General features: G+C 38.6%; 2 protein-coding genes across 3 annotated transcripts; both read left to right on the top strand.

Annotated features, from left to right (window-relative positions):
- The first annotated feature begins 8,771 nt into the window (after positions 1 to 8,771).
- On the top strand, positions 8,772 to 12,065 carry LOC137887918 (gastrula zinc finger protein XlCGF28.1-like). Its single transcript, XM_068731166.1, has 2 exons — positions 8,772 to 8,959; positions 10,204 to 12,065. Exons 1-2 carry the CDS (start codon positions 8,803 to 8,805, stop codon positions 11,166 to 11,168), a joined length of 1,122 nt encoding a protein of 373 aa, XP_068587267.1. The 5' UTR covers positions 8,772 to 8,802; the 3' UTR covers positions 11,169 to 12,065.
- Positions 12,066 to 14,037: 1,972 nt separating this feature from the next.
- On the top strand, positions 14,038 to 26,231 carry dna2 (DNA replication helicase/nuclease 2). Of its 2 annotated transcripts, XM_068731125.1 has the most exons (25): positions 14,038 to 14,385; positions 14,744 to 14,806; positions 15,490 to 16,372; positions 16,710 to 16,827; positions 16,962 to 17,111; positions 17,347 to 17,530; positions 17,693 to 17,841; positions 18,554 to 18,676; positions 18,795 to 19,023; positions 19,160 to 19,274; positions 19,850 to 20,006; positions 20,220 to 20,411; positions 20,551 to 20,793; positions 20,936 to 21,049; positions 21,186 to 21,295; positions 21,646 to 21,755; positions 21,908 to 22,036; positions 22,154 to 22,246; positions 22,476 to 22,669; positions 23,420 to 23,509; positions 23,676 to 23,889; positions 24,096 to 24,185; positions 24,361 to 24,546; positions 24,659 to 24,805; positions 25,117 to 26,231. In XM_068731125.1, exons 1-25 carry the CDS (start codon positions 14,356 to 14,358, stop codon positions 25,168 to 25,170), a joined length of 4,167 nt encoding a protein of 1,388 aa, XP_068587226.1. In that variant the 5' UTR covers positions 14,038 to 14,355; the 3' UTR covers positions 25,171 to 26,231. The 2 variants fall into 2 exon arrangements, with proteins under 2 accessions (XP_068587226.1, XP_068587225.1); XM_068731124.1 differs by lacking the exon at positions 25,117 to 26,231 and having other exon boundaries at positions 24,525 to 24,546; positions 24,659 to 24,801.
- Positions 26,232 to 26,298: the final 67 nt, after the last annotated feature.

Raw genomic sequence — 26,298 nt, 5'->3', positions numbered from 1 at the left:
TAAAACATTTATCCAGGACAAAAGTTAACTAGTAAGAGAAAGCCTGCTCAAGACTAGTGGATCCATGCGTAAACATTGCCATTCACCATTTTGCATATTTTTCTTGTAGGAAATCAGAAACTGTGGAGCATTTGGCTTATTATCAAATCCATTAATATAATTTTGCCAAAACAGTTATATTCTCTTATCTTTTTCCACTTTGTAGACACAGACACCTGCACACACGCGCACACACACTGACACTGTGTCACTGTGTGCAATAATGTGTGGGAGGGTGCTGGTCATTTATTAGTCTGGTAGAAAGCCCAGTGTCTGGTCTGATGCTGGCATTTAGCTCTGCACAACATAACAAACTAAGCTAATCAGTTAGTTTAGACAGCAGCAGGAACACAGATGGAGAGGTGTGTCTACACCTCTGGTGCCATAGAGGCCACATTTATATACTTCACTGACTATGACTGCAGAGAAATTAGATATTTATTCATCAGTGCAGACCAAGTAGACACACTGTTTTGAATATGTCAACCAAATGACCACACCATGACAACCAATATTATGTGAGACTCATTTATTAGTCTGGTATCAGTCTGATGTGATGCTGGCATTTAACATTGATGACAACACTCAATAAACTAACAACAGGAATAGAGTGGCCCGGGAAAGGGAAGTTTGGGGTCCCCTGCTGGAGCTGTTGCCCCCGCGACCCAATCCCGGATAAGTGGTTGAAGATGAGATGAGATGAGGAATAGAGTGAACCACAACAGCACAACAAAGATTTAATCATCCAGATAACATGAAACAAATTATATTTTGGATATTTTCGCAAATGGCAAACGTCTGCTTTTACTTAATATGTAAACATGCCGTCAACACTTAATCATCTTTAATGTCCGTACACCATCTCTGTTTTTTCTCTTATGTACGCTCAATACATTGAAATGGTCATGCAGTAAGGGAAACTGGAAAGTAGTTTTATAGATCTGGATTCAGGCAGTTTTCTGGTGAGACCCAAAATGAAGAGTGTGGTTTTTTTAATAAAACTTGGCCCCAGGTGACTCTGTTTGGGTTACTAGTAAAAGAACATGAACCAATGAGCTTGAAAATTGAATTCTCAGCTAGAGAAACTATATGATGGACAGAATCTAAAAGAACAAACAAAGATTTATGATTTATTATTGTTTATCACATTTCGTGGCAATCCATCTAATAGTTGTGGAGGCATTTCACTCAAAAGCACAAATAAGTCATTGTTTCCTCTAAAATCATAATGCTTCATCCTCCAGGCACCATGACTGTTTGTACACCATTTCATGGTAATCCATCCAATAGTTATAAAGTTATAGAGTTGTTTCAGTCTGGACCAAAGTGGTGGGCCAACCAACAATCTGACATTGCTTTACATAAAGTCAAGTGGCTAAAAGATCACAAAACAGATCATAAACATATTTCACAATGACATGCAGAATACACACTGATATCAGTCTGAGCTAGAAACAGTATTCATAGGTCATACCAACAGATTTGTCAGCTGCCTTTGTCTTTTTTTGGGACTTTAAATTGTACTTTTAGCCTAAATTCTCCACCAACAGAGCTCATTGTGTCAAAAGTACAACCAGAAAGGAAGCAGTTCTGATTGCAGAAGGATGTTGGCTAATTGTGCTGATTGTAACTGTAGTTATATACGACACCAAAAACAGTTCAAATTATCTATTGTCTTTGCAGGTTTTATCTATAAATTAAACATGAAATTTAAAATTATAACGTGTGAGATAAAGACAGTGAAATGTGGGATTCATTACACTGTGTATGATCATTTTACACAAGCACAGACAATACTGTTCATCTATTTTTGTTGAACTCCGATAGAAACAGCTGCACACTTGTTATATCATTATGTTTTTGGTTTTGTTCATCCGTTTTGTGAAATGTTATTTTACTTTGTATTTCTGGGCCTCCATCATAAATGCCTCCTACTGTATTAGAGATCTGAAAACACCATTTCACCAGTGTAATGTACTTAAGGGGAAACATTGTGTTGCTATCACTGCAAAGGCAAAGTTGTTGTCTCTGAGGTCATTGCAAAACAGTCTGCACAAGCTCTAAAATGCAGTGACCACCACTTTTATTCCATATATTTGAAATTTCCCAGATGAGTAAGCCTCTTCCTGTGCTCCTGAAGCTATTGAAATCATAATTTTCAAAACAACCTAAAAACATTGAAATAAAACAGTGTGTGCTTTCAGTGTGTATCATTTGGCTGCATGTCATTAGGATTTTTGTCATGTATTGATTTTCATGTTTGATAATTTGCTTCAGTGCAGAATGTGGTTTTATGGTGTTGATGTAGTTAAATATATAATTAGTCCTCAGCTTAGTTTTATGAAACAATACAAACTCGTTGCTGTTTTTATTTATATCTGCAAGAGGTTGGGTGAAGGTTGCATGGATTGCACAGTATAGAATTCCATTACAATTTCATCACAGCGTTATTATCAAACATCAGTTTCATAAATGTAATCCCATTTTCAGCATCACATTGCTGGGTGCAGTGACTGAAACAGAACAGTGATTACTAAGTCAGAGCGATGGCAAAGATTGAGGATCATTCTACATAACAACAGTTCATGAATACTGAAGCAGCAAAGCTGTAGTGTTGCCAATAATGATAGTGAAGAAGAAGAAAGGCCAGTTCAAGCTTGATGAATGAACTGATAAAAACCTTCCTCTCCTTTTATAACTTCTGTCCAGATGCCCTCCAAAAGTACTGTCACCTTCCACCTCTACTGGTGGAGCTGCTCAGTGACCAACTATTCATGGTTGTGGTGGTGGTGAATAAATGTAAAGGGGTATAACTATATGCTCTTTAATACAAATAACTAATGTACTGAAAAAATATAATAATTTCAAGTGTATTTCTTCTTTTAGCAATTTGTCTTCTATACAAAGTTACAAAGTGACATGCAACAAAAGTCGAACCAGATACATCGACTTCACCAGAAAGCTCCAGAAAAAAAGATTAAAAGGGCCGCCTACCCAGCATGGACAAAGGAGTCAGAGTCATTCATCAAAGTAATATATTTATAACATCTAAAGTGTAAAGCAGCCATGAAATGCTATGCTTCACAGAATTAGTCATTGCCCTGAGAACATTTGGAAAATAGTTGGTGGAAACACATGGTTCATATTTTCCTTTTCCAACTTGTTGAGATTGGCTTAAAAATCTGCAATATTTGGATTCATTCCAGGTGTCAATTATAACAAAAAAATTAAATTAAATAAACCTAGCAGCTGTAAACTGACTGCAGATAAACATGGCTCCCACCATACTGACCCATTTTTAACACCTGAACATATTTGAGAACTCATGAAAAGTTAGCAAGTGATAGAAACGTACAACTTCTGATCTATGTTTCTCAAATGTGTGGAGTGACTTAAATCCTGTGCACTAAAGTAGCAATTACTCCGTAACAGAAAGAAAACTTCAAAGTGTAAAGGTGAGATGTCCAGTCTGAACACAATATCTGACTGTAGGGTGTCCTGGTGAAGCGTGGAGGTGTGTGTTGTTGTGCTGTTTGTTTGCACTGTTTTTCCCCTTGTTGCGTGTTTCATATATGTGTGTGTGCTCACTTTTGTAATCTATGTGATGACATTCTAATCAGCGCATTAATTATAAATCACCCCCCCCCAACTCACACACACACACACACACACACACACACACACACATACTGTATATCTGGGTAGGTGTCAAAGCGTAGGAGGGCCCCCTGACGCTGCTCTGCATTTAGCCTGTTTTCATTCCATTATTGGCTTTCTGGGTGATTACACCTGAATCTGCATATGAGGTGCTTTCACCTGTGTTTTAATGTGAGGTTAATTAGATTTTGTGTAATCCTGAGGTGATCTGAAGGTCATCTGCCACTTCCTCATATATTGATCTTTATACATTTTAAATTGCACATACATTCTATAATACACCATAGTCCTTTTTCACAGAACACATTTTGACATTAACAGTAGGAAAAGCACAGGTGTAAATAATAGAATTAACATTGGTTGAATTCCATTTAGCTGCTTTAGTTTCAGGTCCTGGTATTTTCCATACTGGTTCACTGTCGGGGCTCACTGGGACGCTTGAATAGAAGGATGGAGGGACGGATCAGGCATGCGAAAACATTCTCTTTTATGAGAGACAACATTAGGTGTGATGTAGATGAGAACTAGCACTGTTGTATTTCTAGCAGTTCTATACATGTGTGTCTATTGAATCTGTATAGTTTCATACTGCATTACTGGAATTGCCTTAACTTTATTTTGTGTCCTTAATACACAGTGCCAAAATGGCAAAAGAATAACGTCTATTGAAGCATTTAAATCATTTCTGTGACACATACTCTGATATAGGTTGCATAATACGTGCAATAATCACTTTCTATTTAACGTTTTGTAAAATGAACAATCAATGTCAACACAATGTACAAAATGGATTATGGATGGACTCTGGACTAATACGATTTTATTTGACAAACAGGTAGAGATTTGATATTGCGCTCTTCCTTTCGGCTCACAGACAGCTGCTATTCTGTGGCAGATCATGCAATCACTGGGTAGTCTCCTGAGTGTTGCAGTGTACTTTTCTTTTTAATGTGTTGTACTGTGTTGCAACATGCAAGGTGTAAAAGCGTGCTTGGATACGTGTGTGTGAGTGTGTTTGTTTTATTGTACTGTTTTGCAAAGTATATGTTCTTATTTATTTATGTAGGACAAGTAAATATGTTTGATTCACTCAGAAATTAGTAAATTAGGATTATTTTAATTTGATTTTTTTATTTTAATTTGATGATTTGAATAAGCATGCAAACCACTGTAAAATTTTTAAGGTGATCTTTATGGAATCATTGAGAAGACAAGAGGATGAGAAAAAAAGATGATGGAAAGTAAAATACCGAACATTGGGAGGTATGAACACTAGTTTGTCAATATGAAAAGAAGAGTGAAAAAGGAAATTAGAGGAGATGAATTTAGTATAGTATACATATACATAGTACATACATACGTACATACATTACATACATACAGTACACACACAGCAGAAATATCTGCTGCTGAATGCATGTGTAGTTGCGTACACACATAAACAAAATGTAGGTTATCTTTTCTATTGTTTTTTGTGGATTTGTGTGTTTCATGTGTCATAAAACGGCAGCGTGAGACAGGACTGAAACCACGGGTTGTTATTATACAATGAAGAAAACCTACTTAAGAATGTTGTATTCAATTTAGCCAAAGGATCTCCCCAAATGCTACACACTGTACCTTTAATAATAAGTTAAGTAAAAACTAAAAGCTGTTTTCTTTGTAAGCTGAATACATACTACTAATACATAATACTCGTGGAGTTAGAGATGCGCCTGTGAAACTCTAGTCTTTGATTAACTTAATGGAGTTCTTAATTAGTTACATGACTGTGTGTATTAAATAGCTTGATCATTAATATGTAGAAACGGATCCAAAGGTCAATTTAGTCAGGCTTTGTTAAATGTATGATGCCAATGAGCCTATTATCCAATTATCTCTCTGTCCTTTTCTCTCCTCCATGCATCACTCGTTTCTTTCTTTCCTTCTCTAGATTTGGCTTTGACCTTTGTAAAAAAGTGTTGTGGAGGCAGAGAAATGTTTACGGTCTGTAACAAAGATGTAATGAAACCGTACAAACAAGTGATAAAAGTGCATGAATGGATGAATGATTCCGTGGAGTGACTGAATGAGAATGTGTAAATACACAGTTGATGCCAGAGTTCACTGGCTGTTATCCTCACCATTCATAAGGCTGCAGCTCGTTGTTTAATGCATGAGGAGGTTTAAAGCCAGCTTGTAGCAGAGACTCGTGCTACTGCTACCATTATTTGACAAGATAAAAGTTTCAGCAGCAGTGACAGCTCTGCAGCAAATTCTGATCAAGAGATTTCAAATGTGTGACCTAAAAGTCAAACTCTACATTAGTTCTGTGACTTCTCAATGTACGCCAGCATGATTTAATTGTGTCAAATCATGATGCTGTTCTTTTCTCGTCACATTTAATTCTCTTAGTTGTACAGTCACTATTTACATTGAAATACCAAAAACAGCAAATAGATTTTATCTGCAGTGTGTGCTGTGATTGGAGCCGTAGAAATAAAATAGATAATGAGCATTTCTTTAAAATCTACATTAAATAATTGGGCTAATTTAAGACATCTGAGACAAAGACAAACAACAATCTGATCATTAGTGGCTCTATGACATGCATGTTAGCACCATTGATGATAAGTCCCTCTCAATGTTGCCAGATGAGTCACCTGTATCTAAATTATGCTTCAATGTTGGTAAATTGACTAAATTGACTGTGTCCTTTTTGGAGTAACACTTTTACAGTCTTGTAAGAGCATGAAGTGATACTCTATGGTACAGTTGTATTGATAAGTTTTGGAAGATTGATATTCTGTAGTACAATGAGAGCAAAAATCTAATGTAGCTGCGGAATCTTTCAGTTGATTCAGTCTTTCTCATGTTAACAATAATATAACAAACTGGTAGGAAGCATGAAAGCAAAGAAAATCCTTATGTTACTGCTCTGCATGTTTGAGTGGCTGCTGGACCTGCAGGGAGACAGAGAGGCAATACAAAAAATGCTCTGGTAACTGTAGTTTACAAGTAATGTCACAGTGTTTTGGTAGTGATGGTATTACAGAGACAGAGCAATCAGCTATATTTCAATTCATCAAGAGTTATTCTGACAGGAGACCTACTTTATTTTATTTTTGTTTTGTTTATATCTGGGATCCCAAAAAGTTACTGATATTATCTAAAAGAAGATCCATCCCTGAAGTACTATCTTCTATTTTTAGTCTGACTTTCGTTCTGAGAACTCTTTTGCACTTGCTTATACAGTGTAAACACACAGGACACAGTGTCAGAATGTGCACATACCAGAAATATTTACAAGAGAGCCACCTGTGAGCATATCCTCTTTATGAAAGCTTCACTTCACTCTTCTTTTTTACATTTTACATTTCGCTAACAGACCAAAATTTTATATTACTGTGGAAACATTTTAATTGCAGCTGTATGGAAGCATCTGTCACGTTGGCCTGTAAAGTTTACATGATGGATGACCTTATCTCTCCTCTGCTATGTGTGTGTGTGTGTGTGTGTGTGTGTGTGTGTGTGTGTGAGTGTGAGTGAGAGTGAGAGTGAGAGTGAGTGAGAGTGTGTGTGGGCCCCCACTGGCATGTTATTGTCTGACTGACCACATTGAAACAGAGGACCTAAATCCTCATGTCTAAACTAACAATAAACCATGAACGGTATCTCTGGTATTTTTCAAAAGCCTGGCTGAGACACAAGCTAAAAGAAAAACATAGTAAAAAAATAAAGTTTACAAAAATAGAATACAATGATAATAATAAAAAAGTAAAAAAGCATAAATCAATTATAAGTAATTAATCATTAATAATAATTTGTCTGTAATATATCTTTGACATTTTTTTGCATGGATTTATGGAAGAAAGCATTTTCAGAAATCAATCAGTACAACTTGCTGCACATCTTAATAGCAAATCATCAAAAATGCGCAAGACTGAAGCTAAATGATACAACATAAGTTGATGATACAGGCTGTTTGGGTCAGGTTTGAGTGGAGCAACCTATTTGTTTTGTTGAAGGAGGTTGTCCGGCATCATCATTTGGGGATTGATACGGAACATGAAGAGACAAACAAAGAAATTAATTCTGTAACAAAGACTTAAACATGTATCCAGTTACTCAAAGTGACAGCTATTGTTAATCCTACCATGTTTTTTAACAGCATTTATCCTGACAAATCTGATAGAGTATCAGCACTTTCTGGCTGCAGCTCTGACTGAAGCAAATATAATCACATTATATCAGCGTTGGCTTTTTAAAGTGTCAAATGAAGGTGCAGCAGTCATTAATATCATAGACTGTGGGTTTAACCTGGATGTCATTTCCTTGTCAACAACTGCTGTGCATCTGTTTTATTCTAGCCAGGGCAATTTGGTGGGCCATCAGGTATAAGTAAGTAGTTTTACAACATAAAACAGTCCTGAAAGTGTTCCAGTTTTTGATTTCTAAACTTTTTTCATTTAAAATACAAAGTAAATATCCAAATAACGTGATACAAACTGGCTAGAATCACTGTTGAAATGGCCCACAAATAGTTATTTTAAATAGTTCATTCCTGAGGTCTTGTTTCAGTGTCCTGTTTCATGGCCAGTGGGTGGCAGCAAAGCTCTATCACGCAGAGGGACTGGGCCCATTGTGTGCCTCAGCAGCAGTGTTGCCATGTCTGTTTATTATGCTTTTCCGTAGTGTTACTTGTCATCCTCACAGCCCCTCATTTTATTAGTTACAAATTAATGTTTGAATAGGGAATTGTCAGCCCATATACCAAAATACATCATGAAGTCTATCTGCTTTTCTGGTACATTAAAACACATTATTTTTACATATATCTCACACACACACACATACACACACACACACACACACACACACACACACACACACACACTATATTAATGTAATTAATTTTAATATGTAATAATATGCTTAATTAGTAAATTGATTTATTTAAGGTTTTAAACCCGTATTGTGCCAAAGACAGAAGTGTGAGTCTTATGAGTGAGTCTCTTCTAATTTTAGATTGCTTGTTTCTCTCGCGATATCTGGCAACCCAGTGAGCAGCCAGTCTTCTGTCAGCCCGTCAGGAAACAGACTGGAGATCCTCTGTCACCCGCGGAAATGTTCAAAACAGATAAACTAAAAGCTCTGGTGAATGAGCGACTGAAAGCCGCCGCTGAGGAAATATTCAGCATCTTTGAGACAACTATTAAACACTATGAGGAGATAGTTTTTCAGGAGGTGGACCAACAACGAAGCAGGCTGGCGGGGTGGAAAGGTAAGTTAACGTTAACGGCAGGGACACAGTCAGGGGTCCTGACTCCTGATTCAATCAGAGTAGCGTCTGTTAAGATGCACTGAGTCATTCAATCACCTGGGCCACTCCTTAAATATTCTTTACAAGAGACAACAAGTAGCGCCATTTTGCATCCCTCAAGGGGGGATGCAAAATGGCTGTCACTGGTAAAATGTACCACACAACGGTTTTGTTGGTCCTTGGGCAACAGAGCGTGGAGCTGAAAGCCTCTTACTTACCTCATTACCACCTCTTTCCTGTAAGGTCGGAGAAGAAAGAGGGATGGATGGAGTTAAAGCCCATGGGAACAGTTTATTTGCTTCTCTAATATCAAAAATAGATGTCTTTCATTATTAGCTGTTCTAAGTCCATTATATGGCTCATATAGTCCATGTCTTTGTGCATGCCCAAAATATGATTAATAGTACACAATGTTTTGCCTGTGCTGCTTATCTGATTATTCATATGTTGAGTCACATTAACAGGCATGTTTGTCTCAGATTTTGTTAATGATATTATGGTCTCTAGGCTACAGTAGAGTTAAACCCCCACATTGAAAACAATCTTCACAACATGTGCAGCAAAAGAAGAAGGCAGTGAGTGATATAGTGGTGTATAATGTGTGGTCAAACATGTGACTATAATCTGTTTGACTTGTGATGCCCTGTGAGACGTAGACAAATAGACAAAATACATTAAACTTATAAACTTGTGGTCAAAAGCAAACACAGAGGCACTTTTACCGCCTTTATCCATCATCTTCCCTGTGGCATGAAAAACATGATGAACGGTGACCCCGAAACTTGTACTTGTTAAACCATTAACTGTGTATTTTATAATACAGTTGTAAAAAAATAAGTGCTGTAATGAAGCTGGCTTATTGACTTTAAACTCATTTTAGACATAATTTAATTTGTAAGTCAAACTACATTGTTTATATTTGTATTACCCTTCTGTTTGCAAGGACATCTCCACAAATAATACCCTTCTATTTCACAAACAAAAACAAGCATCATTGCACCTGTAGTTGTTTTGATGCTGTTCCCGTCCTTTCATGAGCATCATATCACATCATAACATAACCATGCAAAATGATGATAGTTATATATGCTGGAACACATCTCCCTGCTCTGCCTGTCATGTCTAGCTCTCTGCTAAATATTTACAAATCAAAATAACTGATGAAACTAAAGCTTTTCTTTTGTCTCGTGTGTGATACCGCCCAGCCCCAGTGCAGCTCTCTGTCCAGGAAGAGGCCCCTCCCTCTGAGCAGTGTCACTTTGAGAAGAAGTCTGACCTGTGTGAGGATGACCAGGAGCCCCCGCAGATTAAAGAGGAGCAGGAGGAGGAACCGTGGACAGCTCAGGCAGGTGAAAATCAGCAGGAGGAAGCTGATACAAAAGACTCTATGTTCAATATAATTTATGTGCAAAGGAAGGACGACGATGGAAGATGGTTCCCACATCAAAACCTAGAGGTTGAAAATAAAGGAGACCATCTGCCCAGCAGCTCATGCGAACAGTTGAAATCAGAACCTGATAAAGAAGGCTGTGATGCATCAGAGCCAACCAGTGACTGTCAGATGAGTGAAGTTAGTGACGATGAAGGGAGAGACTGTGGAGGATTTCACTCGGGTGTAAACAGGAAGAAACCCCAGCTAGCTGATGAATCAGCAGACAGACCGTACACCTGCAGCGTTTGTAACAAGAATTTCAGGATTAAATCCATTCTAACTCGCCACATGAAGACACACACAGGAGAGAAGCCTTACAGATGCGGTGTTTGTGGCAAAAGCTTCATCCAGCGCTCCTATCTACAGACTCACATGAATTCTCACTCCGGACAGAAGCCGCACACATGTAGTTTCTGTGGCAGAGGCTTCACACAAGTTGGAAACATGAACGCCCACATACGAATCCACACGGGAGAGAAACCTCACAGCTGCACTGACTGTGGTAAAAGTTTTAGAGAGAAAGCAGATCTCATCAAGCACACAATAATTCACACTGGTGAGAAACCTTATATTTGCACTGTATGCAAAATGAAATTCAGCGCTCAGTCTAATTTAACGCGCCACATGAAGACTCATTCGGGGGAGAGGCCATATAGTTGCCCCGCTTGTGGGAAAAAATTCATTCGACGCTCCCATTTACTTATTCATTTGAAGACTCATGCAGGAGTAAATCTCTAGACTGGAGAAATTATTAGATTTGCTCCATGGTATTTACTTGATAATATCCCAGGTAGAGTGGATGAGGACTCACATTAGAAGAGGAAAATATGTAAGATAAAATGTTTTTGTGGAAACCCATTTTATTTATGTTGTTAGTATATAGTTTTGTACTGTAAAGTATTAATTTTGTAAATGTAAATGTTTCTCCAAGTGACATTTGTGTTTGTGCGGTTTTCAAATTTCTTTTCTTTTGAACTTGTAAAACAAAGTTCTCTGAAGAAATAAAGCAAGAGCAAAACAAACAAGGTGTTAGTTTCAATACTCTGCCAACCCTGACAGCTCTGAGCCAATTAAATCATAGTGAAGATGTTAAGGCCAGTTACACATGAAGTTGAAATCTTTTTTTTTTTTTTTTTTTTTTTTTTTTAAAAAAGGCTTAATAATTTCCTAAAACACCTGGGCATTTTAGAAAATACTACTCAGACAGCAATGTATTTGTTGGGGATTATTTCAGTTGTTGATCTGGTGCTCTAGTAAGTATTTCCAGCATTACGTGGGATTGACTCAGTGCCCGTAATGGAGGGACATGTCCCCCAGTGCAATGGTGTGGCTCACTGGTGTGTTTTTTAGGTTTTTGGACAACAATGGAGGTGTACTGCACAGATGAATGGGACACATCAGGCTTTGGCTACGCAGTGCTTGTTCGTGTGATCCACTGGTGAAATGCAACCAAAGTGCCCCTCTTGGATGCTGATAAATCATGATGAAGTTCCCTCTGGGGTTCCCTTTCAGTGGAGAAAACTTAATGAAGTGCCATCTTGTAGTGTTACAGGTGAATAAAATGCCATATTATCTTTGTAATATGTTTGATTTCAAAATCATATTTTAACCTAAGTTAGTCAAAGTTAAATAAAGCACTCTGCTAGTGAAATATTGTCTGACTTTGGTATGTCTTAAGAGTAAGAGTATCACAGTTTGCTCCAGGGAACATTCTTGGAAGACAGATACAATTAAGTACTTCAGATTTCACTGTAATAAGGAACTTTTTTTTGTACTCTTAAGGAAATTATACCAAATTCAGCAAATGTTGGCCAGAAGTTGTTCTGCACTTGAGAACTAAATTTAAAGTCCAGATTTACCTTTTCCATCTAGAGACATTTTTAGATATCTGAATTGCATTTTTTTCACGTTCTTGTACTTTATACGTAAGGCAAGGTAACATTGTTTGTATGTGTTTGTGAAGTTGATTATAAGCAAAGGAATTAAATCAATCTTTTAAATTGCTGCTGCTTCAAAATAATAAAAAAAATATATTTCCAAAAAAAAATCTATAACCTAAAATGTCTTTGTTTAGTTCATATTAACTGTCAATGTGGCCATGTAAGTTTTAGGAGGAGCCAGTATTACAACAACATGTGAATCCAAAGGTCAAGGAAATGTGCAACTGCAATTCACATGGCTCACATCATCAATGTTCACAATAAAAACAAGAACTGAGCTACAAATTTTGACCAGAACTGTGGAACCTAAGCAGGAAAAGAACAACCTACAGTACCTACAGCACCTTAGAAACTAATTTATTTGTTAATGTATTTATTTATTTATTTTGATACAAGACTAAGACAACTTGCAGCCCAACAACCTGCTCGTGGAAGTAAGGTTAGTAAACAGTGTATATTAAGCCTAAACAGCACAACACATAATTTTATGAATATGCAATAACATCCTAATGCTCATCATGTTAGAGTAGCATTACTTATCTGCTATAATTCTAGCGTTAATGTCTCTGAGTGTGGCTGTTTAACAATGTTTGGGTTATTCTCTTTTCTGTACACTATTAGATGTTAATTTATGTAAATTTGAATTGATGTGATCCTAAATAATTTCTATTCAATGAAACCAGAAGAAAAAATAATGGCTTTATATAATGCATACCTGTAATCACTGGGCAAATTGATGGTGCAATAGTTTACAGGCTGTAGATGGAAAAAGTTTGCACTTGAGAAAAGAGCATGCAATCATGGTAATTGATCCTAATTCACAAAGGCAAAACAAAAGTTCTTTGTTGAGGGATGGATATTCAAAAACTAGGTAGAGTTAGTTGTAAAATTAATTTGAAAACCATGCTTCAAAGATGAGATGTTGCGTGACGACTGTAGGGAGAGGGCTGATTGGTGTGGACAATTTTAGAGCAGTTAGAAATACTGCTCAATTTTCTCCAGTCTTGTGAAAGACTGGAGTGATGTTGGCTTGAAGGAAAGCCACTCTGTCCATTTATTATGATGCGAAATGCATTTTGTGACATAGTTGAGGGACACTGGACCAAAAAGAGTTAAAATGTATTGCTTATAAATACAGAGCTACCTTCTGATAGTGGCTTAGTCCTCCAGGATGATTCTGGAGGTCAGCTGAGACAGTTTCATCTGTATCAAAACAATAGCTCTTTAAATATGTAGTATATATCATCATCATCATCATCATCATCATCATCATCAAATGTAGCTTTATCTCCATGCAGAGTTCAACTATGTACAGTCCACATCAAGAATAACAAAAAACCGACAACATAACATAACAATAATATAGAAATATGTACTGGCCTTGTTTGAATAATATTTTATGACTGCTTTCCCCAATTTACAAATAGTTTCTAGTTTAAAAATGTACACAACCAAACTATCCCTAAAACTGCATTATATACAAGGTAGAAAGGAATAATGTTGGATAAATTCTTATCACTCAGGTAGCTACTTTTTTCTGTAGCTTTCAGCCTCTTTCATCCACTGCTCACACTTTTATTTTCTTGTTTTTGCGGAAGTGCAATGATGTCATTTCCGTTGCGCGAAGCTGAACTTTGGCGCCACATCTTGAACACTGGGAGAGACAGTGGAAACACCATCTAAAAGATGGCTTCAAACATTGAAACAGTGGGGTAGTTTTAACTGAAAATTAACGTGAGCTAACGGTATTAGAGAAGTCTTCAATCTCCTGGTTGTGGAGATGTAGAGTCGTACAAAACGGAGCAAAATAAGCTCTCTTCGGATAGCTGTGTCGTTAACTGTGTCCGGTGAGGTTAGCCCTCCGTTGTTTGGTTAGTTACGACGGTATCGCTATTAAACAGCTCATTTAACGTTACCTCTGGTAGACAAGCTGACCGTCGGTAAGAAGGAGCGCATAAATACACGTGGTGGTTTAACCTGTCACCATGAACAGGACCAAACTGAAGAAAACCAAGGTGAGTACAGAAGGTTTAGCTAACGTACAGTAGCTGTTTTTCTACAACAATAGCAACGACATTACGAGGATTTTAACAGTAACGTTACCGAACCAGCCTCTAACGAGACAGTATAACGTTCAACGTTAAATGTGGTACCTGCGATTGTTTATTATGTGCGCAGTCTCTGGTTGACTCAGTTGAGTCTTTGTCTGGTTTAATCATTATATATTAGGGGAACAGGATGCCAGAAACCAACATATTCATACATCTATTTACAAACATTAAATGTCAAATGTGATGCTCTGTTGTAACCTGGACAACAGACGAATGGCACCAGTGACATGCTGGTAAACGTGTTCTTTGTGGTTTGTGTCAGGCACCTGACCTGTCGGGTCAGAAGAACATCTCATCCTTCTTTTCCTCTCAAAACCACCAGAAGGTACTTTTTCTTTTCTTTTTCTTACTTGTTTTTGTCTTTGCAGCATTTTCTTTTTTTCTTCTTTTTTTACAGTCTTGACGGGACTTTCAAAAGCTCATCTTGATATTATAGCATAATGTCGTTATGGATGATTTCGACAGATTAAGAATTTTAGAGATAATTATTAGTAATGTGCACGTATTTGACAAATAGGTAGATGCATATATATACTGTTCATTTCACCTGGTAACAACATTCACATAAGTTAAGAACATTACATAACTTATGACTGTAAAGTGCTATAATAGTGCCTTTTAGACCAGAAAAAGACATGTACGACCATATTAGCATAACAACATTCCCAGACAATTAAATATTACATATAGTATTTACCGTGTCTAATTTCTCTTTGCTTTTTGTTTTGCTTGTGTTGGCAGCACATTCTTATTTTGTCTTTAAACTCATTACACACCTCTTTTAGTTGCTTTGGTCAAGAATGTTACTGATTTACTCATTTTATTGTTTTTACTTATTTTTATCGTTTTCTGTTATTTACTTTCTTGTCTCTTTTCTTACCTTTTCCTTTTTTGCTTTTTTGTTGTTCTGCAGTGCACTATTGTATTTCTTTCATTTACAGAAACAGTGCACTACTACAAATGTTTAGGTAATATCTCAACATTTTCATTTTACTGTGTTTGTTTTAGGCCCTGTCATCTTCCAAAAAATTCACTGGCACTGCACTCGCCAGGACTGAACCTCTGATTAAAGATGGGGAAACCTCCACATTCAGACCCCATTCCCCCTTAAAGAGGAGTATCCTTGGGGACCTTGAAAACTTTCTGCCCTCCTCGCCTGAGCTTCTCTCTGTGCCTGAGACCCCCAGCAGTCAGATCAGGCTTGATTCCCCTTCTCCTTCCAGAAATCCAGGTCGGCTGAGCCCCCAGCCCAGCAGAGAGGTGGCGAGCCTGGAGAAGGTCGGCCAACTGTCCCCCATCTGTCGTAGTCCTCGCTTCAAAGGGCAGAGTGCACGGAGAGTCATGACCGAGGAGGGAAGAAAAACCAAGTGGGAAGAGGGATGTTCTGGCTCCGTAAAAAGAGTCATCAGTCCTCCTCAAGAGTCTCACAATGCCAAGAGACCAAGAAATGTCAATATGCAGGCACAAAGAGCTGTGCTCAGCCCCACAGGTAGCAATGTGAAAGCAACGAGGCCTTTGATTGGCACTTTGAAGACGCCTCATTTTTCAAGAAACCAGTCACAGGGTCACAGCAGAAGTACTGAAGTGGTCTTCAATGGCAACAGAAACTCTTTTGGGGAACAGAGGAAACATCAGAATAAGAGAAATGAATATGAGAAAGTTTCTGGTTTTACTGTGATAACGGAGCAGAAAGTAACTGAGGTGAAGGATACTCGCACTGTAATTGCTTACATGCACAAACCTACTGCTCAAACCATAACACCTGCAATGAAGAGAAGTGCAAAGGGGGGAGAGATTGACCTGAACAAGGAAGGAGCTACAGCAACAGCAATGACCTCGTCAAATGAAGACAGAGACAATGGGACATCATTGAATCAGGATCGAGCTGGAGGTAATTGTTTTATAAAAAACTGCATGTTAACTATCAATATTTTTACTGTGACAAAAAAGCAGGCATGTAGCAGAATACTCCCAGCCCTGCTTTAATGTATCTTTCATTGAAAAACATGGCGTTCAAAAGTGTTTCTCCGAAGCAAAGTGTCCGTGTGATTGGCCCTCAGTTAAAAACATGGTATCACCTATCAACAATGCAGCCTTTAAGACTCAGAAAAGACAAGCTTTAAGCTATTTAACAATATTATGGAATCCCTGATGACTGATGATTGAGTGTCATATCATGATTTTAATAATATATTTATACATATACTTTTTTCTTTTTCGCACAAAAGAAAATACAGGAGTGACGTCATCGGGTCCTGTGGAGGAGTTGTTGGACGAGAGCTGGTTTACAGAGCAGATGGATCATAGTGAAGGTCTTGTCACAGATGATAAATCAAAAAAATCCCGGTGAGAGACTCATGAACACACCTGCTAGGATGATAAAATTGCTCATGTCGATAATAAAGGAGGAAAGATGAATGAAAATATGAGGGGGAAAAACCCACATTCATATATGATAAATTTCCTCTCTGTTCGTACAGCAAGGTGCCAGACCATGTGATCCTTTCTGGAGGCCTAAACAACCGCTACTGGGTTTTAGATGTGGAGGAGAGGCCTGGCCTCAAAGCACTGACCATATCATGCTCCAAATCTCTACATCCAACTGAAACGTGTCTGTTGAAAGATGGATGGTAATACTTTGTGTTAAGGTCTTCTGTTCTGTTCACATTGTTATTCAATTACTTACTTTCATCGTGGTATACTTCAAACTTCTCCCCACAATGTCCGGATTTGTGAAAGTAGCACTGCATTTTCAATTTTATTATGTACAGTATTTCTGTTTCTTTGCCTATTTCTTCATTATGCATGTTTGTGTGTCTTTGTCTTCATATCCGTCTAAAATTATCATTCCTTTGATATTTCCAGGGAAATGACGCCTGTTTGTTGTGGTGCTGTGGTGCATCTAGAGGGCTGCTCTGATGGTGGATCCTGGGTAGTGGACAGGGAGCAGGGCTTCCTGGTTTTACTACCTGATAGTCTTATCTCCGGTACCAGCATCTCTAACTCCATCCGCTGCATGAGACGTGCAGTACTGGGAGATATGTTCAAGGTAAAAAGCTTTACTAATACAATTAATATCAGTACCTGTTTTTATGTTTGCTGATTGTGTATTGTCCCTAAATGTCCTATTTTATCTTGAAGTGGGCAGTACACTCACACACAATGCTATACTCTTTACCTTCTTCTGTTCTTTCTGTTTGCCGTGATGCAGAGTTTTGACGGTGGCTCGAAGCAAATGCTGAACGGCACCATGGTCCATGAAGTCTTCCAGAGAGCAGCTACAGCTAAAGATTTTTCTTTGGAGACACTGTCTAAGATGGCAGACCAAGCCCTTTGCCGTCCTCAGTACCTGGGAGACATGTAAGTGGTCGGATTATACCCTACCTCAGTGTTTCCTAAACTTTTTTTCTGGGGACCCAATTTTTTTAAATGATCAAGTATCGCGACCCAATTCAGAATAGACCTTACATCTAAATCTTGATAAGAGCAAATGTGTTCTTCAAAACGTTCCATTTCCGCATCACCAGATATTTCCTTTACCAGCCATTTCAAGGAGATATAAGTTTGATAAATTACAACTTTGTTTTATGCATGTTATTGAAAAAAACAAAAACAAATGTTAGAGACATTATGAATGAGACCAAATAAATAAATATATGCAGAGTTAGCAGACTATCGCATTCTTTTTATTTCCTTCATCAGTAAAACAAACAATGTACGCTAGCCTTCCATATTAGATTCAATGTTATGAGTAGGCTACAATTATCAGAACAATACAAACATTCAGGCTCCGCCATGTGGCTCAAAGGTGTACTGCACACATTAATGTAAAGAATGAGAGTATGGAAGACATTTATTTGGCAAACCCTAATAAAATCTCCTGCGGGTCCCAACCTAGTCTTTACATGGTGCCACAAACCTTTAATGTGTGTAATGATACAATTCACAGCTGTTGATAACAGAGCACTTGAATCACAAAATAAAGAAACAACGAAGATGTGATGTATCCACTTCATGTTTGTGTGCATATTCTTTGTCTTATTGCGTTTGTGTTTTGTCCATTGGTCTCTAGGTACAGTTTGGGTGTAAGTCAGGAAGAGATGAAGCAGGAGCTGCATGATTATCTGCCCTCACTGGAACATTGGGCAAAGGAATACCTGAGCTCCCTAACACCAAAAGGCATCAGCCTAAAAATGTATGTACACACACACACACACACACACACACACACACAGACAGACACACAGCACTAAAGAGTTACGAACAAACTTTATTAGCTGTTTATATGCCCATCTCTGTCTTGATGAACTCAGCAACAGCAGATGTCAGGACTTGGCAACTGTTGTCACAGTAGCAGAGCTGGCAGATATAGAAGAAAATGTGTGGTCGCCAAGATTTGGCCTGAAAGGGAAAATCGATGTAACGGCGAGGGTTCGAATTCAAAAACCACCACGCGGTAGTCACAGAATGTCGGAGGAGAGGACTGTACCCCTGGAGCTGAAAACTGGAAAGGAGTCAAACTCGATAGAACATCGCAGTCAGGTTGGTGGACCACAGCGGGCTCAACTAGGTACATGTGCATACGTAGACTGTGAAAAGGCAGGTTTACACTGATGCACGCAAATTGAATCAAGTCGACTTTCAAGATGTCTGTATTCGAGTGTTTGTCTGTGTGTAGGTGATTCTTTACACTCTGATGAGCTTGGAGAGATACAATTCTGAAGCTGGCTTCCTGCTTTACCTCAAGACTGGCAACCTGCACCCTGTAGTGGCCAGTCACATGGACCGCAGAGGTACAATGCCCAACACCAGTTTTAAACAATCATAGAAAAATATAATTGTATATGATTAATAATTGCAGAATTTTAAGCATATAACTTATTTTGTTTGGCGATATATTGTCCCAGAAATAACGATAAACTATTTTCTTTAGACCATGTTAGGCTGCTGATATAATATTAAAATAGCATAATAATGCAAGTACACCCTTTAAATGAGCAATGAACTTTTAATTGATAAAGATATTCAGGAATTGGAATGTTAAAAAAAAAAAAAAAAGATATCCTAAATAAATAAAACTAAAACAATAAATATCAACTGTTAACAAAAATGTGCAAGTCAATATTAGCAAATACCCTGCTCTTTATTCTGTCATGTCCATATATTGTATGATAAGTCGATTAAGTAGTAATGTTATTGGCCTATATAATCTTGTATAAATGTAGTATTCATTATTTACAGTGTCCTTTCAACTAAATTGTGTGTTTGAACCACAACACAATGCTGCAGTGAAACCAAAGAAGTCTTTTTACATTCTTTCACAGCAGCATCTCTGCCATCACCTTTATTGCTGAACTGTTTATTTCAGAGCTGCTGAAGCTGAGGAACACCCTGGTTCATCACATCCACAACTGTGTGGAGAAAGAGGCGAAGCAGAGCCGTTTGTCGAAACTTCCTGACATCCTGACAGACAGACAAACCTGTCAGTATTGTCCTCAGAAGAGAAACTGTGCTTTATATGAAAGGTAACTTTTTTTTTAACTCGTGTTGCAGCCGTGGAAATGTTAAGCATTATGATTTTTATTAAACTTATCAGTCAGCAAAAAGCTTTTAAATCAGAGTATTGGGATAGTGAGATTAAATTGTATCATTGAGTTCTCTCTATCTATCTTGTCCTCTTTTCTCACAACTTCCTCTCTTCCCCTTTTTATCAAAACCTGTCCTCACCCTTCCTCCAGGGTGGTCGATGGCAGCTCTGCAGACGTCTGCGAGGCTGTTGTGCGTGACTTCCTACAGCAGGAGACGGGTCACCTGATCCCACCACATCTAAGCTATTTCTCTCATTGGCTGCTGCTCTGCTGCCTTGAGTCTGCCAGCATGGAGGCCAAGAATGGCCGAAAGCGTGTGTGGCTTCAGACTGCTGAGGAGAGGTAAGAATCTGGTCTCTCAATTTTAGACATGTAAACACTCCCAGTCTAATATATAAAAACGCGTGTATAGAACTAGCCCCTTCATACTGTATGTAACAGTTAATACAGAGTATTTGTTTCATCTGACCTGTGTTTCTAGTGAGAAGAATGGAAGCTGTGTCGGGAATGTGCAGCTCAGTGGTCCAGTGACCGTCCAGTCTGAAGGGGTTTTCCTCCATCGTTTACAGCGAAGCAGCGTGGTGCCACAGGAGGATTTGCCCAGCAGCGGTTTGGCCAGCGGGGATCGCATAGTTGTCAGCGACCAGAAAGGTCAACTGGTTGGTTTGGCAACAGGATACCTGTGTGAGGTCAGCAGGACATCGATCAGCTGCACTCTGGACAGGTGAGAACGAACCCACATAAAACTGCCATCTGAAGTATTTCAACCAAAGGAAAACTACAGGAGAGTGAATTGTTTGGATTCCTCTTTCACCAGCTGCTCAGTTGAAGTCACTAATCCGATTTACACATTGTGTGTTTTATAGAGACCTGTCCAAGTTCAGTGGTGTGTCGTTCCGATTGGACGGTGATGAAGGTGTGGTGGGCCTCAGCACTCACCTCACCAATCTCTCCAGGCTGATGGAAAACTGTCAGGACAGGTAGCTACTGTAAAATGCAATAATGCAAAGTTATGATTGCATAGAATGTATCGAATGGCAAAATCTAAATATTGCTAGTAGCACATTAACTAAGTGACAGTTAAAAAATAGCCTCAAACATTTTATATTTGTGCAGTGATCGTCTGAGGGAGCTGGTTGTCGACCTTCGTCCTCCAGAGTTTATTTACAACCTCAGTTCTGTTCTGCCAAGAGAGGCCAAGGACACTGTGGCCAATATCCTGAAAGGTGACAAAGCTACACTGCTCTGTTCTTCTACTCTGCCTGTCTCATTTTCTTTCTTATCTCCTTTCCTTTATTCAGTTTTATTCTGCTTTCCATTACTGTGTGGGACGATACTATAAATGAGCAACTTAAAATGATATGCGCACTTCCCCGGAAGTTTTGCGTAGTTGTAGTTTCATACTTAAATCAATACTAGAAAATGTTCTAACAGTGTGTGTGTGTGTGTGTGTGTGTGTGTGTGTGTGTGTGTGTGTGTGTGTGTGTGTGTGTGTGTGTGTGTGTGTGTGTGTGTGTGTGTGTGTGTGTGTGTGTGTGTGTGTGTGTGTGTGTGTGTGTGTGTGTGTTTTTTTCAGGTCTCAACAAACCCCAGAAGCAGGCCATGAAGAAGGTGTTGTTATCTAAAGACTACACACTGATTGTTGGCATGCCAGGGACGGGCAAAACCACAACCATCTGCACCCTGGTAAACTCCTAACCGTGCTCTAAAAACCTCACCTTACCTGAACCATGAATGGACATTATCTACTCCAAGTGAGACCAGAACTCTAACCTTCTCTTCTCCACCGTTCTCTCTTTCCTTCTTGCTCTTTGTCTCTTCCTCACTTTTTCTCTCAGGTTCGCATCCTTCACGCATGTGGGTTCAGTGTGTTGCTGACCAGCTACACCCACTCTGCTGTTGACAACATCCTGCTGAAGCTAAAGCGCTTCCGGGTTGGGTTTCTGCGTCTCGGGCTGGGGCAGAAGGTGCACTATAGTTAGATTTTATTCAATGTGTTCAGTACATGATAGAAAATAAGCATTCACTTCCCACATTTGTTTTAAAACCATTATTTCTCTCTTGTTTTCTGCCGACCTCTCCAGGTTCATCCAGACATCCTGCCTTACACAGAGGAAAGTGCAAGAAAGAAGGGAGTTCACACTCTGTCAGAGTTAGAGCAGCTTTATAACAAGGAGGTAAGGAGTTAGTTTGTGGAATATCATAATTGCAACCACTTTGACTGATTTATAAACACTGAAATCTGCATTTCTTTTTGAATATTTCACATCTAATCTATTTTATTTTCTGCATCAAGACATGCCACTTGTTGATATTGTAATTTAACAAATATTATACAAATGTTGTTAATATCTAACCATTCAAAACCGATTTTCTCTCTCTCTGTCTGTCTGTCTGTCTGTCTAGCTGGTAGTGGCAACCACCTGTATGGGCATCAAGCATCCCATTTTCACACGTCGCCGGTTTGATTTCTGCATCGTAGACGAAGCTTCACAGATCAGCCAGCCTATCTGTTTGGGACCCCTGTTCTATGCCAAGAGATTTGTCCTGGTGGGAGATCACCAACAGCTGCCACCAATAGTACAAAATAAGGAGGCGAGGTAAAGTGTGTATGTGTAGATGAGGTATATGTTACATTTTTTTTATATAAAAACTAGCGGGCTAAAGGAACACTTCACCCTTAAAATGACCATCTGCATATCAATTATTCACCCCAAATGACCTTGAATTCTTGAAATTCTCACATAACTTTAGGCTGAATGGAGAATATGAAACTAAATCTTTGATGATTTGAAATAAATTGAGGCCAGGTTTAACAACCTCAAAACTATATCAAAACATCCATTTACAAACTTGCAAAACTTTTGCAGTATGCGAAGACTTGCAGCGCACCTACAAAAGCATGAGACGGTAGTGGTGGAAGTGTTTTAAATAGTACAATTTGGGGGAAACAGTACAACAGGATAAAAGATACCTGGATTATCCTGCATGAGTTGTGTGAGAGTTTGTAAAAAGAAGTTTTGATATAGTTTTTCTGTTAAACCTGGCCTCCATTTACTTGAGTTCATGAAGGATTTTCAGTTTCGGATTCTCTGTTCCCGGTGGAGGCATGCGAGGAAAAACTAAGTTTTCTTCCTGAATTCAAGGTAACATGAGTAAGTCATTGATATACAAATGGTCATGTTAAAGGTGAAGTATTCCTTTCGTACTTTTTTGTAGTTATTTGTCTTCGTGAGGGTAAAACATATCAAATGTGTAGGAAATGCAGGGTAAATTTGGTAATTAATGCAAAGTTAAAATAATGTCAATAGAAATATCAGTTTCCAATTTCTTTATTCTTTTTCCTCTAGGTCACTTGGGATGGACGAAAGTCTTTTTAAGCGACTAGAGCTCCATAGTGAAGCAGTGGTCCAACTCAATGTACAGTACCGGATGAATAGGTACACCTACATACACAGACAACACTATATGCTTCAGTAATATTTTCTTGTTTATCATGAGCTCATCCATTAGACCATTCAAATGGCAATTGAACTTTTATCTACAAGGACAAACAAAAGGATTCCCACCACTCCATAATGTACAGTGTGTGTTCTGTGTTTTTAGGCAGATAATGTCTCTCAGTAACTCCCTGATGTATGAGGGCCGGCTGGAGTGTGGATCAGAGAGGACAGCCATGGCCCTGCTCACCCTGCCCTTCCTGCTCTCTGTCCAGTCGGAGCTTAGTTCCTACTCCAAGTCTCATCCACAGCACGACCTGGCTTGGATACATGCCACATTGTTGCCCAGCAGCCCTGTTTGCTTCCTAGACTGCTCCATGGTTGGTTGAATGTTTTATGAGCCACGTTTTTACCTATTATTAGCCGAGAGGATCGTTACTTAATTATTAGGTCTGCCTTCTAGTGAAAAGGTCATGGAATTAAGTCAGCTGCCTCAACAGTCAAAGAAAGTTATTTATGCGAAATAAGATTGTCGTGAGTAAGACAATGGAGGTGTGCTGGTCTACATCTTGTTTTTCTCCTTTAGGTGCCAGCACTGGAATCTGTGGAGAAGGGAGGTGTTAGCAATCACACCGAAGCTGCTGTCATACACAAGTTGCTTTCACTGCTGATAAAGGTGCATCAGTTGCATGATTTATGCTCAAGTACTTATGGCATAAAAACAGTGGGTTTTTAAAGGCCTGGCTTAATTATTAGGGTCATGAAGTGTTCGTAATACAGTGGGGGGGGATAGAGAAATAGTTGGTGTAGCTATTTATCGTACTAACCTCTGCTTATTTTACTTTCTTCAGGCAGGGTGTAAGCCCAGTGATATAGGTGTTATTGCCCCCTACAGGCAGCAGTTAAAGAGTATCTCTGCTCTGCTGCAGTCCTCTGCTTTCACCGGTGTGGAGGTGAATACAGTGGATAAATACCAAGGACGGGACAAAAGTCTGATCATCTTTTCTTTTGTCAGGAGCACTGCAGAGGAAGGAAACGTAAGTGTTTCTCTTCCCATCGCCCTTTTTTGACTCATCTTCTCTTCACTCTGCATCAGTGAACAAGTAAGTGGAAACCTGACCTGATTCTCTGCTGCTTCTCCTTTCATAGTTAGGCGAGCTGCTAAAGGACTGGCGCCGCCTCAATGTAGCCATTACCAGGGCTAAACACAAGCTGTTGATGGTGGGGTCCGCCACGACGCTACGACGCTACGCACCTGTGGAGAAACTACTCAACCATCTGCAGCAAGGGGACATGATATCCTTTAATTACAAAATAATCTTAATGTTAGTACTGTCAGTACTGTCACATTGACTTGCAAAATGCGTTACTAAACTGGTTACTGTCTTTTTTCAGTTCTGTACAGCAGAATTAAGCTTTACATGTTACGGAAATTTAAAGTGTGCTGAACAGCAAGTCGCCAGTGTTTCCAACAAATGGTGGCTGAGACTACGAGACTGCTTCTAAGCAGTTTTTTAATGACTTAACCTTTGTTCTTGTTACATGTTGTCTGTGTAGACGCAGAATACATAGAGAAAAAAATATTTTTTCCTGAACCTTTACTTCACATTCTCCAGCTCCCCCCAGCTGCCCACAAGGCCTTACCAAGCATGTCCCTGTGATGGAAGTCTATGGAGCCATGGTGGTGTTTCAGGTCACCTCATCAGGGCCGAGATTTTATGCCAATCTGCAAACTGCACTGAATGATCTGAAGGTTGTGATCAGAAGTCATTGCTGTCCTGTCCATCTTTGAAAAAAAATGTACTGTATCTTTAATTGGTTGAACTGTCACCGGTGGATTATGGTACTGTGCATCAAACCTCAACTAGGAATAAACTAAACTATGGTACTTTTGATCAAATACCTCTATCGATACACTGACAATATTCACTGTTGGTACTTTCTCTAAGCGTTTACACACAGAAAGTCACTCATAATGTGAATATGAAGGCCAAACCTTTTATAGTTCATGTCACTCAGCTACAACAGCCAGATAAGCTCAGGAAGGTCTATCGATCAACTAAAACACAGTCTTAAGAACGAAACCATTATATGTGAAGCTACATCACAATATTACAATAAATTGAATTTCAATTAAATTTTGATTTAATTTTAAAGGACCAAATCAATATCCAGCTCAAACCTCAAGAACATGTATGAACCATGAGGTGATTGCTGTAGTGTGTAGTTTCTTGTTTAGTGGTTCAACTGGACTTCATACATACTTGAAATATATATTGATGCAATATAGAAATATTGCATCAACAGTACTCTGTTTTAATCTGTGAATGGACCACATCGACCTACAACAGTACAGAAATGAAACAACAAACTGGTATATAAATAGTTTCTCTTTATTCCTCCGTTAACATTATACTGTTGGTAACAGAAAAAGCTACAACAAAACCAAGTTTTTGATTCACTTCCTTTTGCGTGCAACAATATGAAAGAAAATCTAAAGCTGTACGGAGATGGAATGATAAAGGAAGCTACCTGGTATCATGATAACCAGTTAAAACTCAAGGAATATGTAGGAAACCACAAGTTGGGAGGAAATATATTCTGCTAAAATGTAATTTAATGCTGATGATCTGTGGTAATTTAACTGGTGATTATTTTTTTAAATTATTAAAACCAACACAACCTCTGATTTTACATGTTTTGTGTCTGTATTTGGTTAATACTGAGATTTTTGCTTTTGCGTTATGAGAATAAATAATACAAATACTATCAAAGTGTGAGATGTATTT

The sequence above is a fragment of the Cebidichthys violaceus genome, unplaced genomic scaffold, assembly GCF_023349555.1.
Source record: "Cebidichthys violaceus isolate CVI_PGR_0920_01 unplaced genomic scaffold, fCebVio1.0.p SCAF_5, whole genome shotgun sequence".
Classification (NCBI taxonomy): Eukaryota; Metazoa; Chordata; class Actinopteri; order Perciformes; family Stichaeidae; genus Cebidichthys; species Cebidichthys violaceus.
Note: the sequence above shows the minus strand (reverse complement) of the source record. Positions and strands in the feature narration are given on the sequence as shown.

What these genes read in the sequence shown, in the direction of transcription:
- LOC137887918 (XM_068731166.1), top strand. Translation starts at nt 8,803, where the DNA reads ATGTTCAAAACAGATAAACTAAAAGCTCTGGTGAATGAGCGACTGAAA. An exon ending in CAGGCTGGCGGGGTGGAAAG is followed by an intron (nt 8,960 to 10,203) that starts GTAAGTTAACGT and finishes GATACCGCCCAG; the next exon opens with CCCCAGTGCAGCTCTCTGTC.
- dna2 (XM_068731125.1), top strand. Translation starts at nt 14,356, where the DNA reads ATGAACAGGACCAAACTGAAGAAAACCAAG. An exon ending in CAGTCACATGGACCGCAGAG is followed by an intron (nt 19,275 to 19,849) that starts GTACAATGCCCA and finishes TGTTTATTTCAG; the next exon opens with AGCTGCTGAAGCTGAGGAAC. An exon ending in CCACAACCATCTGCACCCTG is followed by an intron (nt 21,756 to 21,907) that starts GTAAACTCCTAA and finishes TTTTTCTCTCAG; the next exon opens with GTTCGCATCCTTCACGCATG.